Source organism: Mesoplodon mirus (assembly GCF_964341445.2).
Source record: "Mesoplodon mirus genome assembly, chromosome: 3".
In the NCBI taxonomy this organism is placed as follows: Eukaryota; Metazoa; Chordata; class Mammalia; order Artiodactyla; family Ziphiidae; genus Mesoplodon; species Mesoplodon mirus.
The window spans coordinates 36,540,218-36,555,367 of NC_138978.1; the positions used below are offsets into that span (position 1 = coordinate 36,540,218).

At 55.2% G+C, this 15,150-nt stretch overlaps 2 protein-coding genes across 3 annotated transcripts in view; one reads left to right on the forward strand and one right to left on the reverse strand.

The window, feature by feature from the left end:
• The window catches only part of CTPS1 (CTP synthase 1), a 30,311-nt gene extending 23,053 nt beyond the window's left edge, over positions 1 to 7,258 (forward strand). For both annotated transcript variants that reach the window (XM_082616391.1, XM_082616392.1), the window contains exons 13-19: positions 745 to 788; positions 2,007 to 2,103; positions 3,053 to 3,108; positions 3,214 to 3,310; positions 3,885 to 4,029; positions 4,613 to 4,704; positions 6,387 to 7,258. In XM_082616391.1, the coding sequence (XP_082472517.1) occupies positions 745 to 788; positions 2,007 to 2,103; positions 3,053 to 3,108; positions 3,214 to 3,310; positions 3,885 to 4,029; positions 4,613 to 4,697 (524 nt within the window). In that variant the 3' untranslated portion in view covers positions 4,698 to 4,704; positions 6,387 to 7,258. The remainder of the gene's footprint in view (positions 1 to 744; positions 789 to 2,006; positions 2,104 to 3,052; positions 3,109 to 3,213; positions 3,311 to 3,884; positions 4,030 to 4,612; positions 4,705 to 6,386) is intronic.
• A 3,551-nt stretch (positions 7,259 to 10,809) lies between these two features.
• On the reverse strand, positions 10,810 to 14,532 carry SLFNL1 (schlafen like 1; the record flags this gene model as incomplete). The annotated part of the gene is made up of 4 exons (XM_082615217.1): positions 10,810 to 10,932; positions 11,565 to 11,708; positions 11,818 to 12,330; positions 14,146 to 14,532. 4 exons carry the CDS (start codon positions 14,530 to 14,532, stop codon positions 10,810 to 10,812), a joined length of 1,167 nt encoding a protein of 388 aa, XP_082471343.1.
• Between the last annotated feature and the right edge of the window lie 618 nt (positions 14,533 to 15,150).

Below are 15,150 nucleotides of genomic sequence, written 5' to 3' on the forward strand. Positions count from 1 at the left end.
CCTACCATCTGCCACTCTAGAGGTGGCCCTCAGGCACCCTGGTCCCCTTCACAGCCATGATCTCCTGCTGCTGCACCCACTGGGGTCCCCAGGTGGATGAGTGACCTGGTGATGAGCTGACTCGCATCTGAGGCCTGGCCCTCGTGTAGGCCCCAGAGGGGAACGATGTCTTGCGTGTCGCACAGAAAGAGCAAGCAGACGCGCAGTGCCAGGGACTTGGTTCTTTCCCTTTTAGTCTTCAGTGGTTTCCCTTATGGTTAGTCGGTAAATTCAGTAAAGGATAGAAAGGTTAATTTTTGATTTAGCTCTTGAGTGGGGCAGTTGGGTCGTGCAATGTATAAGATGTTGAGGATGAAAGTAATGGAGCAACGGTATTTGCCCATTGAGGAGAGAGACAGTCTGAGACGAAAAGTGAAAAAATTGAGACAACAATATAAGAGCCGTCAAAAGGATGCACTGTCTAAATAAGGATTATGAGGTTATGCCATCAGGTTTGATTTTCCGATTTCCCCATTTTGTACAGCTTGACTTCCCAGAGAGTTACAAGTTTAATGGGAAAAAATTCACCTGTGTTTGTGTGTTGAGTATCTTATATCTTAAAAATGTTATCCCTGGTTTTGGTTCTAATCACTGAATAACTTTAAACTGAGGAGGGAAATTGTGATTTAGAGCTTAGGAATGAAACTTTTAAAAAATCAGTTTTGTTGTAACTATTTTTATAACAAAGGTATTTTGGTTTCTCAGATGCCAATTCTACAGAGTTTGACCCTAACACCAATCATCCTGTGGTGAGTCCAGGGTCTGGAGCATCTGGAAGGGTGTGGAAGGGGCGTTTATGAAAGTGATTGAGGGTTGGAGGTGGGAAATGAGACCACTGGGTCCATTCCAAAGAGCCCTGAGGTCCCGCACTTTCAGACGTCCCAGATAGGGAGAACTTTTCTTTTTCATCGTGTAATATCTCACTGCTCTTCCCAGTCTGCCACAGAAAGCTTTTAAGACAGGTGCCGCCGCAGCCTGATTAAAGTAATTCTCCACCCCTGCCCTCTTACCTCCCAGGAGCGCTTTAGAACAATACTGACATGAAACACTTAGGCAGGCACTTATTATGTACCAGGCACTGTGCTCACTGCTTTGTATATATTAATTCACTTAATCCCCAACAACCCTCGGAGATGGGTGTTTTTTTAAAGAACTGCTGGAATTTAGTACTGATTGTTTGACGTAGGCCCGAGCCCTAGGAGGCTGGCATTCCTCGTGTTATGTCTCCCATCAGAGGAATGTGGCTGGTGGGGGACAGACAATGCCTTTATTCATCTTTGAATCCCCAGCCCAGGAGTGACAGGCCAGTTCTTGATACTGAGGACGTTGTGATAAACAAGGTGGACAAGACTCTTGACCTCAGGGGACTTGAACAGCATTAGTATGTGTTTATTGACCTGAAATTGAACTTTGCTAATACTTAGACCTCAGGAAGAAAAGAGCAGAGGTTTTGAAGCGTGGGACCCTGGGGAGGTAGGGGAGCACAGAGAAGGTCTCCCAGGTCAGAAGGTGCTCAGGGGAGCGGGCAGTGGGCTGGGTTGTCACAGCTGGGGGGCCTCGGCCTCCGCGTCCCACAGATGTTCACCAAACTCTCCTGGCTCACAGCCAACCCCAGATGAGCATCCCTCTCCTCTGAGCAGCTGTCAGTCTAGTGGAGGAAACGTGTGCGCACATGTCTGGTTTGGTATCCACGCTGCTGTGTTAGTCTTTATTAGAACAGGCACTTAGGATCCAAAGTGCCAGGGGAGGGGGCAGCTGTGTCTGGTCCTGTGGCTCAGGAGAATGGGCTGAGGATTAAACACTTACCCAACAAAGGTTTAAGAATGATCATTGGCCTTTTCCTCTGCAAGTGTCACTTTAAGGAAAGGCTGGGCCCCCTCACAGGCTCACTTCGCTCAGTATGGGCGGTCTGTCTCCTAACCGAAGCGGGGTTTGGTAGCACGTGTTTGTTTTTGGAACGTCTCCAGGTCATAGACATGCCAGAACACAACCCTGGCCAGATGGGCGGAACCATGAGGCTGGGCAAGAGGAGAACCCTGTTCCAGACCACGAACTCTGTCATGAGTAAGAGCTGCCTCCCGTGGGCTCAGCCTGTGGCTGGCATGTCCAGGACACACGTCTTGGTGCTGTGGCCAGGCTGGCATTTTTGGTTTTGTTCTTACTTTTGAAGTTCTTTTTTCCTCTCCTGGTGACATTCCTTAGGATGCACTGTAATAGCCAAAGAAAGCACTGTGGCTCTTAGAAAGGTCACAGGCAATACAGCGGGGGACCTGGGGGACTTTGGGTGTGGGCCACTCAGCGGAATGAGGCGGTTAGGTGAAGTCCACTGCAGTCTTAACTTTGCTATCCTGTTAGGTCGAACCACATGAAACTGCTGATCTTGGTGACTTTTGTCCCACAAAGATGGCAGTTTCATCCGGTTCAACCTAAATAGATTTTATTCTGCAAGCACTAATATATGCTGAAGACGTAGGGGAAATTTGAGGAGGAAAATATTTAAAAGAACTCGATTGGATTTTCTTTTCTTTCCACTGGGAAAACTGTCATTGTTGGCAGGGCACCCTCGCATCTATCTGGGGTTTGGAGGCACTGTAGTTTGCATCACTTGAGTAGGTGGTCGTCCAGTCCTCTGGCTCTAACGTCCTGTGGTTTGGGGGTCTCACCTGGCTCAGGGAAGACACCCGCTGGCACGTGCCGCGCTGGGTCCCCGGGCACAGCAGGTGCCGGGCGGCTTTGGGCGCCGCCAGAGTGCTTTGTGCCTCTGTAGTCACGTGGGAGAGGTGGTGGTGAAAGTCTGCTTCTGTTAGTTTTCCTTGGTTGCAAAGAGTCAAGGCCCAAGAATTAGTCTGAGCTGTGCTGCTAGAGCAGGCGGTGGGTAGGAGAGTCATAGAAATAACCTTCAAAGGGCCTGGCCGAGTAGGTGATAATAAGCAACCCAGGAAGCAGGATGTGGTTGTGAACGGCCTCCTTTGTGAAATCGGAATCCTTTACGCCAGCCTGCTTCTTTTGCCAGGGAAACTCTACGGAGATGCAGATTACCTGGAAGAGAGGCACCGCCACAGATTTGAGGTGAGGATTTGAGCTTTGTGACCTTTCACATTTTCTCTTTTCTGTTACGCTGGAAACACAGTCAGCTGAGAGAGCCCAGCAAAATTGTTCTTCATGCTTCGACAGGTGAATCCAGTCTTGAAAAAGTGTTTGGAGGAGCAAGGCTTGAAGTTTGTTGGCCAAGATGTTGAAGGAGAGAGAATGGAAATTGTGGAGTTGGAAGGTGATCGCTTGGGCCGTTGTGTTTAGTGGGGAACTTAGTCAGGCTTTCTTGGCATGTGGGGAAAACACAGCAATATAAGTTGTTGTCCTTGACCTAACCACATCAGGCAGCGGCGCTGTCTGGGGAGCGGGGAGGGGTCTTGGTGAGCGAGGTTCTGGAGCCCTGGGAGGCTCACCCTTGAGCTGCGGCCTTGCCATTTGACCTCTGGCTTCAGGTCCTCGTTCTCCAGAATGAGAGCTTGGACTTGGTACTCAAGTCTAATCTCACGTGACCTGCAGGACTCAATCCTGTACAAGTCAGGGAGCCGGGGGTGCGGGGGGGGGCGGTGGCGAGGGGAAGGGTGGCAGGAACCTGGAGAGGAGGCGCCTTTGGCCGCAGGGTGACACGTGCAGGTGGGAGAGCATCGGTTCTCCCGTGCTTTGGGGTTGCCTCTCCCCAGGCTCCCAATAAGAAGTTGTTTTCAAATGATTTTAGGGTCTGCAGAAACGTGGAGCATTTAACAAGATTTTTTCCCCATCTTTCACATGTTATGCAGACACACAGTGAGGCTGGTTCTTTCACATTTCTGTTTCAGATCATCCCTTCTTCGTTGGAGTTCAGTATCACCCTGAGTTCCTGTCCAGACCTATCAAGCCTTCCCCACCGTACTTTGGCCTCCTCCTGGCCTCCGTGGGGAGGCTCCCACATTACCTCCAGAAAGGCTGCAGGCTCTCGCCCAGGTGGGGTTACGCTCCCTTAGTCCCTCGAGTGGTCACTGATGCCTTCCAGCGGGCCATCATCACACCGTCAGTGATGAGCAAAACCACAGGAACGGGGAGCCTTGCTGGGGCGCTTCTTCTCATGCTGACATGCAAGCATCCTCTCCTTCTCTGGGGTTTTCTCAGGCTGCTTCTGTACCACCCCTGGCCTTCCCCAGCCACCCGGCATGGTGGCCAGGTCTCCCCCTCTGCAGCATCTGGTGCCACGATTACATCCGGGACCCTGTGGTCAATGGGGAACTGTTTTTTCATTGGGGTGTCGGCCACAGCCTGGGTGGATTTCGTGCCCCACTGCTACCTTTATCTGGAACCAGTCGGTTACCCTGTCTTGGTGGTTAGGGCATCATGACTGAAGTATAAAGCGAATGTGTATCTTCTGTAACAAGAAGAAGAAAATCCCTCTGCAGCTTTCTGCTAAATATATAATGTCTCTGATTTCTGCTGTGTTCAGACAAGCATCCCTGTGGTAGTGGTGGCTATAGAATGAGGGAAGTAAAGCGCATGTTTGGTGGGAGCTGATGAATAAACCATCTGAATTCTACAGGGACACCTACAGTGACAGAAGTGGGAGCAGCTCCCCTGACTCTGAAATCACTGAACTGAAGTTTCCATCAATAAACCATGACTGATGGTAACGTAAGTGATATTTTTAAGCTTTAGTTTTGTTTTGTTTTCAATGGTGATAACACTGGAATTGTAAGGGTATCATGAAAGTTTAGGTTGAAAATTTTCATCTGCCAGAGGATGTAAGTGGTCAGGTCAGCGTGGGCATCAAATGGGTGAGACCCCCCCGCCCCGTCCCAGTTACAGTACATCTGCCCACCCTGCTTTGGGGACTCCAGCAGGGGGACACCAGGCACAGGGCAATTGTCTCCTTGCCGATCGCTACATTCAGGTGCCAATCTGACCAAATCTGGGGGAACTGGATTCTTAGAGCCGTGTTATTTCATGTAGCCGTAAACTTGGAGATCTTGAAGGAGGTGACAGGTATGAAGACATAGTTTCATTTCTGAAGGCCCTCAAGCTTGCATCAGGAAGTGCTTTATTTTTAAAAATATTTTTATTTTTTGTTTTTTTTTTGGCTGCATTGGTCTCTGTTGCTACGCACGGGCTCTCTCTAGTTGCGGTGAGCGGAGGCTACTCTTCGTTTTGGTGCGTGGGCTTCTCATCGCGGTGGCTTCTCTTGTTGCAGAGCACGGGCTCTAGGCGCGTGGGCTTCAGTAGTTGCGGCATGCAGGCTCAGTAGTTGTGGCGCACGGGCTTAGTTGCTCTGCAGCATGTGGGATCTTCCCGGACCAGGGATCAAACGCATGCCCCCTGCATTGGCAGGTGGATTCTTAACCACTGTGCCACCAAGGAAGCCCCAGGAAGTGCTTTAAAACCAATACATACAACACTTTTGTGTTGATTGCTGCTTATTTTTCAAATCCGTTAAAATCGGAGCAGTTATTGAACAAACTTGGAATGTTTGTCTTTTGTGACCACATAAGTTTGTAAAGTGCAGTAGCTGTGGGCGACTGCCGAGAATTGTATAAATTCCCATTAAGATAACTGAGCGAACTGTCGGCAGAAATATACACTCAGAAGAGGGCTGGGGCGTCAGCCGGAACTTTGTGGGGTCCAAGGGAGAACCAGGGATGTGGGGGTCCCCCTACAGGTAAGATGAGCTGCCGCCTCAGGCTCGGGCAGGTGACCTCCCTGAATCCTGCACACCTTGCCTTCTCCACCAGGGGGCCTCTTCACTCGCAGGTCTGGTCTCACGGTCCCATGGCTCCTCGACCTTGGCTTATTAGCTGCCTGGCCTGTGATAAGCTTCGTCGGGTGGGCGACATGAGAAGTAGGTCTAAATCAGGAGGAGGGCATTGGTTGCCTACTCTGCCAGGTCAGCATTTAGCACTGATGGACTCATTAATCTTCACCAGATAGTTTGCTGTAGGCAGTTTGATAGTCTAAGTAACTGCCGTGGAGAGAAAGGAAACTTTCTAACAGTAAAGGGGTAGATATTTGGTCAACGATATGGAATTTCTAACTGCCTCCCCTGGAGCATGTATTCCCTGTCAGTGGCACTGTTAAGAGCCTGGTGCTGTGGAAAAGAACGCTTGTATTGGGGCAGAGGTGGAGTCCATGTAAGACCTTGAAAATGTATAATTCCATAGGAATCAGAAATTTAGCTTCTCATTCATGTTAGGCTCCTACTACGACTGGTCCTCGATGAAAATCAGACATAGTTTACCATAGCAGCTGACTACAAATCCTAACGTCTCTACTTTAACATACATCATATAATCGCTCAATTTTTTTTTTTTTTTTTTAAACAGGGGTGATTCTTGAAGAGAGCCTTTGGACTTCAGGAGTTTACAGCTTTGATTTTACATTCAGCTTTTGACACTTCCTTTAAATTATGTTTTTATTAAGATTATTTTATTTTGAGGGAAGGTATCTGTGACTTGCATGTCCCGCCATGTGTACCGGCTCCCGCGCGGTGAGCTGACTGGTGTCCCACACTCTCCTTTGCGGTCCTCCAGCCTCGGGCGAGAAGCAGGACGTCCGGGCGGAGCGGGTGATGGCCGGGCGCCAGGGGAGCCCATCGGTCACCGCGCTTCTCCAGCCACCTTGCGTCACTGTGGCTTCGAGCGTGTAGCTGTTCCTTCCCCCGATGCCGAGGCCATTATAAAAGGTGGGCCGTGCGGCCTGTGTGGGCAGAGAGGGGCGAGTCCAGCTGGTGCCCACAACCCAGTGCCAGAACCCGAGGGCACTGCTTGAGCAAGAGCAGTGAAACCAGAAACAGAGTCGGCTCTGCCCTGTGCTGGAGGACTCGTCCAAAAGGGCGGTCAGTTTGGTGTCACACAGAACAGCAAGAACCCTGTCTCTCTGAAGTCTGAGTTTAGAATCCACGTCCTCTTTAGAAGCCGCGCTTCTCGGGAATCACTCCTTGCATCAAGGGGTCACTTAACAAAGAATCTTTTGGGGAAACTGCCTCTAAACCCCTCTCATACGGGGTTTTGCTCGAGGGGACTTTACAGCTTTGCTCAAGGGGACTTTTTCCTTCCAGAATGGTGTTACTACGGTTGAAATGCAATATGAAAAGCTATTTTCTTAATGTGGTGTAACGACAGGCAGAGCTGCGTGCCCATTATATCCTGGCTGGATTCGATGTATACTCTAACTTAAGAAATAAATAATGCAGAGCAAGAGACACACTTTGTTTGGAATGCTTGTGTCGCAGCCGGATGGGCGCCGTCTGAGTGTGGGGCCGGCGTGTGTGCGTCCCCTGAGCCGTCAGTGCCGGGCTGTCCTCCCGGGGAGCAGCAGCTGAGGTGGGTGATCTCATTGTTTAAAAGCTAAGAGAGGAGCCTTTCTTTTTAATAGGAACCAGAATTTTCCAAAGAGCCTTCAAATTTAGGTTCTCAGCACGTAGAGGTACAAAGAAGCATGGTGCGAGTGTGCTGCTCGACCTTGAGAAAGGTGGGAACAGATGTATTACTTATGAAGCAGGCCCGTCCCTCCGCTGGGCTTGGCCCAGGAGCAGCAGGACCGCCTCACCGCCCCGTCCGCTCCCCGGCAGCCCTCCTGCACCCGGGCCTTCTGAGTGCAGGTCATCGGCCTCGCTGGTTTTTCCTCCACAGTGAAATTCGAGCTACTGAATCCACGCTCCTCGTGGCACGTTGGCAACATTGGGACCACCTGCCCATGAGCCAGCTCCTCTGCAAAGTGTGTCTGAGGCCGAGGCTCAGGGCTCAGGCTGGGCTGTTTGTCAACGGTCGGCAGGCTTTGCTGGTTTTCATTTGGAAAGAGGGGGTTGGGAGAGAAATGTTTCTCACCGTTTGGCACAGCCCCTCCATCAGAGAGACCCCGAAAGGAAGCGGGCTCCCTCTTGTCCCTCCATATGCACTGGTCCAAAGCCACCATCACGGCTGAGGCCCCGAAGCCTATGTGGGAACACAGCTTCCAGACCCAGGGCAACCTAGCTGCTTCTGTCAGTGTTTCTCCCGGGCTGAATTACAATGTCTTCGCTTACAGAGGCCTTCGTACTTGTTTGGGTGCTTTGAATGTGGCTGGCTGGGTGACTTCTAACCCCTTCTCCCATCTGGTGGGCCCATCAGACAGTCTTCAGTCATTTTTGTACAAGCCATTCCCCAAACTGAGGGCTCTTATGCCTGTTGGTGACAACAGCTCCCTATGACAGTGGGCAGTCGTCAGAGCCTCCCAGGGTCAGCTGTGCCCGCCCCTGCTTGGAGAGGGCCTCCGCTGACCGGTTGTGAGGTGCTGGCTGCTGGCATAACCTTTCTAGAAAAGGGACCCCCCCCTCGCCCCCCAGGATAGCTCTCCAGGGGCTGCAAAGCCCGACCAGCCTGCCACCCTGGCTGTGGAGACAGGGCAGTAGCAGGGCCGAGGGCTGAAGCTGAGACTGCACGGAGGGTGGCCTTCACTCCCGGTGTTGGCTGCCCAGTGCCCGGAGGCTTCTCTTTGGGGAATAAGCCTGGCCAAGTCCCCCCACCCTTCTCTTCAGCCCTGGTGATCCGGACAGGTTCTGCCTTCGTAGAGCACCTCCGAGGGCCACGGTGCCTGGGCGTCCATGCGCCTGGCACGAGGGGGGCACTCAGCAGCGGGTCCCCTCTGACCTCGAGCTGCACATCCTCTGTGCATTTCTTTTTTTTTTTTTTTTTTGGAATTTTACTTATTTATTTTATTTATGGCTGCGTTGGGTCTTCGTTGCTGTGTGTGGGCTTTTCTCTAGTTGTGGCGAGCAGGGTCTACTCTTCGTTGCGATGTGCGGGCTTCTCATTGCTGTGGCTTCTCTTGTTGCGGAGCATGGGCTCTAGGCGCGCAGGCTTCAGTAGTTGTGGCACGTGGGCTCAGTAGTTCTGGCTTGCGGGCTCTAGAGCACAGGCTCAGTAGTTGGGGTGCACGGGCTTAGTTGCTCCGCGGCACGTGGGATCTTCCTGGACCAGGGCTCGAACCCGTGTCTCCTTCACTGGCAGGTGGATTCTTAACCACTGTGCCACCAGGGAAGCCCCTCTGTGCAGTTCTTAAGTGGCCTCTGAGAAGCTGGCTCAGGCCCTAAGGTCAGTGACCCCGAGCAGTTCAGTGGGTTGGTAATCCATCATGAGATGGGCATCCATTACCACCTTAGGTCCCTATAACCAGTGTGTTTGGTAAATGGGAAAACCAAGTTTCAGAGCAGTTGTGATTGGCCCACGAGGGGTCCTCTGTTGTCTACTCCGTGGATGTGGCCAAGGACCTCTAGGCTGGGGGAGGGAGAGGGGATCACTGAAGTGTGTTCCATGGACCCCCAGTCCTGTGAAGTATCCTCTTCGACAAAGTTTCATGGTTTTCTAGTGCCTCAGGCCCCAGATTTAGGAATATCCTTGATTCTTTCATCAGCAAATATTTACTGGGCATCTACCACATGCCAGCTGTGTTTTAGTTTCTAAACTTAAAGCAGTGGACAAAACAGACCAAAATCCCTGTCCCCATGAGCATGTATTCTAGTGAGGAGGAAACAACAAATAAAAGCTACAGTGTGACTGACAGGTGCTCTGCAGAAAAAAAAGATGGAAGCAGGGAAGCGGGGAGTAATTTGCAATAGAATGGGTAGGGAAGTTCCTTTCCTCTCCACTTGAGGGTGGAGCATTCCAGGCAGTGGAAGCAGCTAGTGCAAAGGCCCTGAGGCCCGTGTGCTCATGAAACAAGTTGGTCATTGTAGCTGGAATACAGTAGCAAGAGGCAGGAGGCCTTGAGGTCAGGTGAGCCAGGTCAGGGGGGGTTGTGTAGACTATTGTTTGGGCTTTGCTCTTGATGAGGTGGGGAGCTCTTGGAGGTCTTTGAGCCCAGGCATGTTCTAGAAAGAACCATTCTTGCCCGGGTGCAGATGTTGGCTTTATAGAGCCTCTGGCTCCACTGGTGGAGATGACAGGGGACATGGCCAGAGCAGGAGTCCTCTCCACTGGCTGGAGGGCGCACGGAATGGAAGTCAGACCCTTCCTGTGCAGGTGTTGGTGTGTGCTGGAGAGAAGCAGGGCGCCAGCTGTTCCGTATTGTCCTGTAGATGAAGAAACTGAAGCAGAGGTATTGTGATTTACCCTAAGGTACCCGTCTTCAAGGCAGTGATGGACTGGAACCCAACCATCCGGGCTCCTTACCCTACAGCTTTGTAGGGGGAGGAACTCAGGGCCCCCTGGACAGAAATGGGCTGGGCATGGGACTCTACCCAGCTGCATCCAACCAGCCAAGTGTTCTAGAAAGAACCATTCTTGCCTGGGGGCATGTAATTTATTACAGAGCTTTGACAGTCCCAAATACCAGCAAGCCAGAGGTGGGTCTGTGGGGTGGCCTGTCCACCCTGTAACCGCAGTTACCAATGTACTTCGCCATCTGCAGAGGGGCTTTCCCAAGATGACAAGTCCCTTTCTGGACCTGCCTAGCCAACGGGAGTCAGAGACCCAGAGGGACGGTCCCTTACAGCTCAGCCCAAGGAGAGCGCTGGCCAAGTTTTTACACGTTCTTTCTGAAAGTAAGTTCCCTCAGGGATTGTGCTAAGCGCAATTTCTCAGCTACACAGATCAGGGTCTGCTCAGGACTGACACCACGTGGCGACCAGCCCATGTGAGCAGACTGTTGTAGAAGGAGCCAGCAAGTGCAGAGCTCCCATCCACCTCTGAGCAGCCCAGACTGGTTTTACTGGGGGGACGTAGGGTCAGTAGGACGGCCCTGCGTGTTCCAGGTAGAGCGCTGGGGCCCTCACAGGACGCAGCAGGTGCAGGAGATGGGCTTGTACCGCTGCAGCTCCTGCTGGAGCTGCTCCTTCTCTGCTGTCAGCACCCGCAGCCTCTCCTCCAGCTTGCTCAGCTCAGCCGTCCACTTCTGAGGAGACATCGGAGAAGCGTGCCTAAGCTGACATCATCTCAGAACCGGGGCTGAACTGATGGAGGAAGGGAAGGCCCAGAGAGCTTGGGGGGCCTGCTCAAGGTCTCTGGGCACTGTACTGGCCCTGGTAGGTGGAGGAGCCAGGTCCCCTGACCAAGTCAGCCCTGAGGTCTCGGGGAGAGTCCTGCCGGCATCCCAGACCCTGGGGTGACCCGTCCTCTGCAGCCTGCACAAGTACCGGGGCAGGCTCAGGCTGGCAGCCCCCCGCCATGCCCTCCCTCTCTGTCAGCCCCTTGCCCTCTTCTGTTTTTCTGTCACCTATGTTTCTCTCTTGAAAGGGCTTTTCCTTGGGACTGTGTCCAAGTGCTGTGTCCAGCACTCACTGCCTCCCTGTCTTAAGGGCCTCCGCCCAAATGCAGTACGCAGCCCTCTGGTTTGTCTTAGAACATTCCACTCTCCCGGCGGCCCCAGCTACACCGCAGAGGAATACTGGAGTAGCGGGGTTGTTGCAGTCCAGCCCCTGGGGAGCACCAGAGGAAACCCAACAGCTGCGAGCCTACCCAGTGGGTGGCTGAGGGGCCCAGGGCCAGCGTGGCCCCCACCCTGCCTTCCTGGCATGGGCCACTTACCTGCCTGCCCCACTCCTGGATGGCACGTACGGACAGGGGGCCCTGGATGCTCCCGTCCCGCCGCAGGAACACCTCCCCCTGGTCCGTCTCGTAGAGCTGCGGCTGGGCCTGGGCCTTGGGGGCGTGCACGCTCAGGCGGATCACCTGGGGAAGGGCAGCGGCAGCTCTGTGGGTGCTGCACCGGACAGTGTGCAGCCCCAATCCCGCCTTTCTGGCTCCGGGGCAGCCTGGGGACGCTGGGGGCAGGGCTCACCTTGAGGGGGGTGCCGGTGGCAGAGGTGCTGACCACGGGGATGAAGGTGAGCTTGTAGGCGTCGGGGAAGACCTGGGGCTTGAAGCCCTGCAGGATGGAGTCCACCAGCAGGCGCACGCGGTCCTCGTCGCGGTGGCTGCAGCGGATGCCCTGCACCAGGCCACTGTCCTCCACGCCCACCAGCAGGCTGCCGCCCTCGCTATTGAGGAAGGCGCACAGGTAGCGACGCAGGTGGTGCTTGAAGGCCTGGCTCAGGTACTCGCCGCCGCCCCTCTTGAACTCCACGTTGCGTGTCTCGCTGCCCAGGAAGGCGCCCTGGAAGAGACGCTCCTGGCCCAGGATCTCCTGGTGCACGATGGCGCTGTCTGAGCGCGTGCCACTAGGCCGGCCCAGGTAGTCCTGCCGTGGGGTGGGGGCCTGGGTAGGAACGGGTCCGGCGAGCCAGACCAGCCGTGGGCTGGAGCCCAGAATGGGGCCAGGGCTGGGGCTGGGGCTCGGGCCGCTGTCCTCCTCCTGCTGGGGTGGGGGATAAGAGCGGGGCGTATGGGCCCAGGCAAGAGCCGGGAGCCCTGACCTTGGCGGCCAAAGGAGGGACGGGCGGCCAGAATCCCTCCCCTCCACCCACCCCATCCACCCAGGGCCCAGCCCACACGGGCATCCTGATGCTTCTCCCAGGCAGAGGGGGCTAATTCTGCCCACCATCCCAAGGCCGATGCGGGAAACCCTGCTGGGTCAAGGGCTGGAACCAGCCAGTGCTCCTCCCCTGAGGCTGCCCTCTTCCCAGGTGAACTATGGGATGCACATGGGTAGGAAGAGCTCTCCTTCCCAGGTGGGACCTGGGACACCTGCAGCCATTCTCTTTCCGCTTGGGTTGCAGGTCGGCCTCTGAGGCGCAGGGTTGGATCATCCCAGGAGACACCTCGGTACCCTGAGGTTCCCTGTGACAGAGCTGCATGTCTCTGAATTGAGAGGGGCTCCCAGAGATGCCACCCTCTTCCTGATCTCCCTGAAAGCCTTGCTGAACCAGTCCTCCTGAATTTCCACTTTCCTCCGGCCCTCCTGAGTCCCTTTCACGGTTTCTGCTCTGTTCAAGGGCTCTGGGAGCAGCCTGCTCAGGGCCGCTTCCCTGCTCTGGGCCTCACCATCGGACTCCCTGCCTCCAGGCTCTCCCCGTCCTATCCATCCTCTTCGCTGACCCCAGATGCAAGTCACACTGTCATTCCTCCCTTAAAACCCTTCCCTAGCTCCCTGCTGCCCTCCAGCCTCCAGAGATGGCTTCCAGGGCTGGGAGCTCAGTGTGGGCTGGGGTGTAGTGACGAGAGGCACATCCCTACCAGCCCTGCAGCTCCCAGTGGAGACAAACTTAGTGGAGACTTGAGAAAAACACCAGCTATCATACAAACATGCCATCAGGCCACAGGTCTGGAAATGTAAGCCCGTTTAGCTGTTTAGCTCTGCAACAGTTTAAATGGCATGGAGTCTTCATCCCGAAGGAAAAGACAAACCAAGATCACCCATCCTGCAGAGTGACTACCACCACCTCAAAAGTGAGTTGACTGTTCCCTCCCACCCCCACAGAAGCCGACCTTTTGCTGCCTCTGCCTTGGTCTCACAGCCCTTGGTGGCCTGGCCTCTGCCCTCTGGCCTGGTTTTCTTCCTCAGTCCCCCGGCAGCCTGAGCTCCAGGGACAGCAACCGGCTTGCCACCCTGCAAAGGCATCCATCCCCACCCTGTCCCCTTGTATGCGCCACACCCCTCTGCTGGGGATGTCCTTCCCCAAGTGCCTGTCCCATTGCCTAAGCCCCAGCCTGGATTTCACTCTCCGGGGGATTTGTCCCCAGAGAGCAGTGAGGACCCTCCTGGGTCCTCCTCCAGCTCCAGGTCTGCCCCCTCGTGGCTCATAGATGCAGGGCTCCCTGAGGGCAGGGTGGACCCTCTACTCTGCTGTGCTGCCCGGCAGAGCAGGTGTTGGTTTATGCAACTGAACGGATGAGGTCGGCCAAGGAGAAAGCCAGGACCCTTGCGTATCCTCTCGCCTGGGCTGAGCCGGCCCAGAGGCCGGATGCAGACGGGCCCAGGGAGGGTCTGATGCTCGGGTCTTCCTTCGTGTGCTTCCAGGCTGGAGGCAAACTCTAAGGGTCAGTGTCCCTCCAGTGTCCCTCTGGGACCACAGTCATTTGAGTAGCAGCCCCCAGGTTTGCAGATACGTCCCCAGTTTCTCCAAGACACCCCTCACCCCCACCCAGCACAGGCCATCCGCACCCAGGCCTCCCGCGAGTGCGGCTCGGCGGCTGGCGGGCCGCCCGGCTCGGGGAAAGCCTCGCTCACCTCTCTGCGGTTTGAGGGCCCCCGGCCCTCACCCAGCACCAGCTCCTTCCCAGGGGCCACCAGCTCCTTGATGATGTGGTGCTCTTCCAAGGCCGTGTGCAGGCGCCAGGGCAGGGAGGCCAGGGCGTCCTCGTGGGCGGCCACCTGCACCAGCGCGTAGGCCTTGCGTGGCTGCCTCACCACCTGGATGTGCTCCCGCGCCACCGGCAGCTCCAGCCGCTCCAGGGCGTCTCGCAGCAGGCAGGCGAGCACGGGCACTGAGAACTGGGGGTTCAGGTGGCCCACGTAGAGAACATGCCTGCTGGGAGCCGCCTTGGTAGTTGAGTCCTCAGACACGGACTCTTCTGCGGGGAGCTCCTGCAGGGGCCGCTTGCCTGGGGGCTCCATGAGGGGCTCCTGCCCCTGTGTCGCGGTGATCTCTTCCTGGAGGTCTCTGGAGGGGTCTCCCTCGGAGGGGCTTCTGGGATTCCTCACCGCTGGCCACTCCTCCCGGGGCCCAGGGCCTCCCAGGGGACTCGGAGGGGCCAAGGCTTCTGGGAGGTTCACGGATTGGCGGGGGCTGGGTGGAACCAGAGAGCGAGGGTGGGCAGAGGGCCGGCAGGAAAGGGCTGCCACCCGCCCAAAGCCTCGGACAGGAAAGAGGAGAGTCAGACAGGGCTGAGCCAGAGGACAGAGCGTGTGGGCCTGCCGCTCCATCCCACAGGAGGGAAGACTGAGTGCATGTGCTCAAAGCGGGGCAGAGGGGACCAGAACTCAGGTCTCTGAGGCACGCCCCCCATCCTTTCACTGGCCCCAGTGGGCCTGTCTTCCCTCACCAGTCCACAGGCTGGGGCCTCCTAGATGCCTTCAGGGTTTCCTGCCCAGCCTCCAGGCACCAGAGAAACCTTTTCAAGGGGTCTTTGGAGAAGCAGCCTTAACCCAGGGCTTTGAGGACTGGTTGCGGCCCCCCTGTGCTTCTCCTTGCCTGCTCCGAAGCCGGGGTGAGCCCAGCAGATGTTCTGAAGG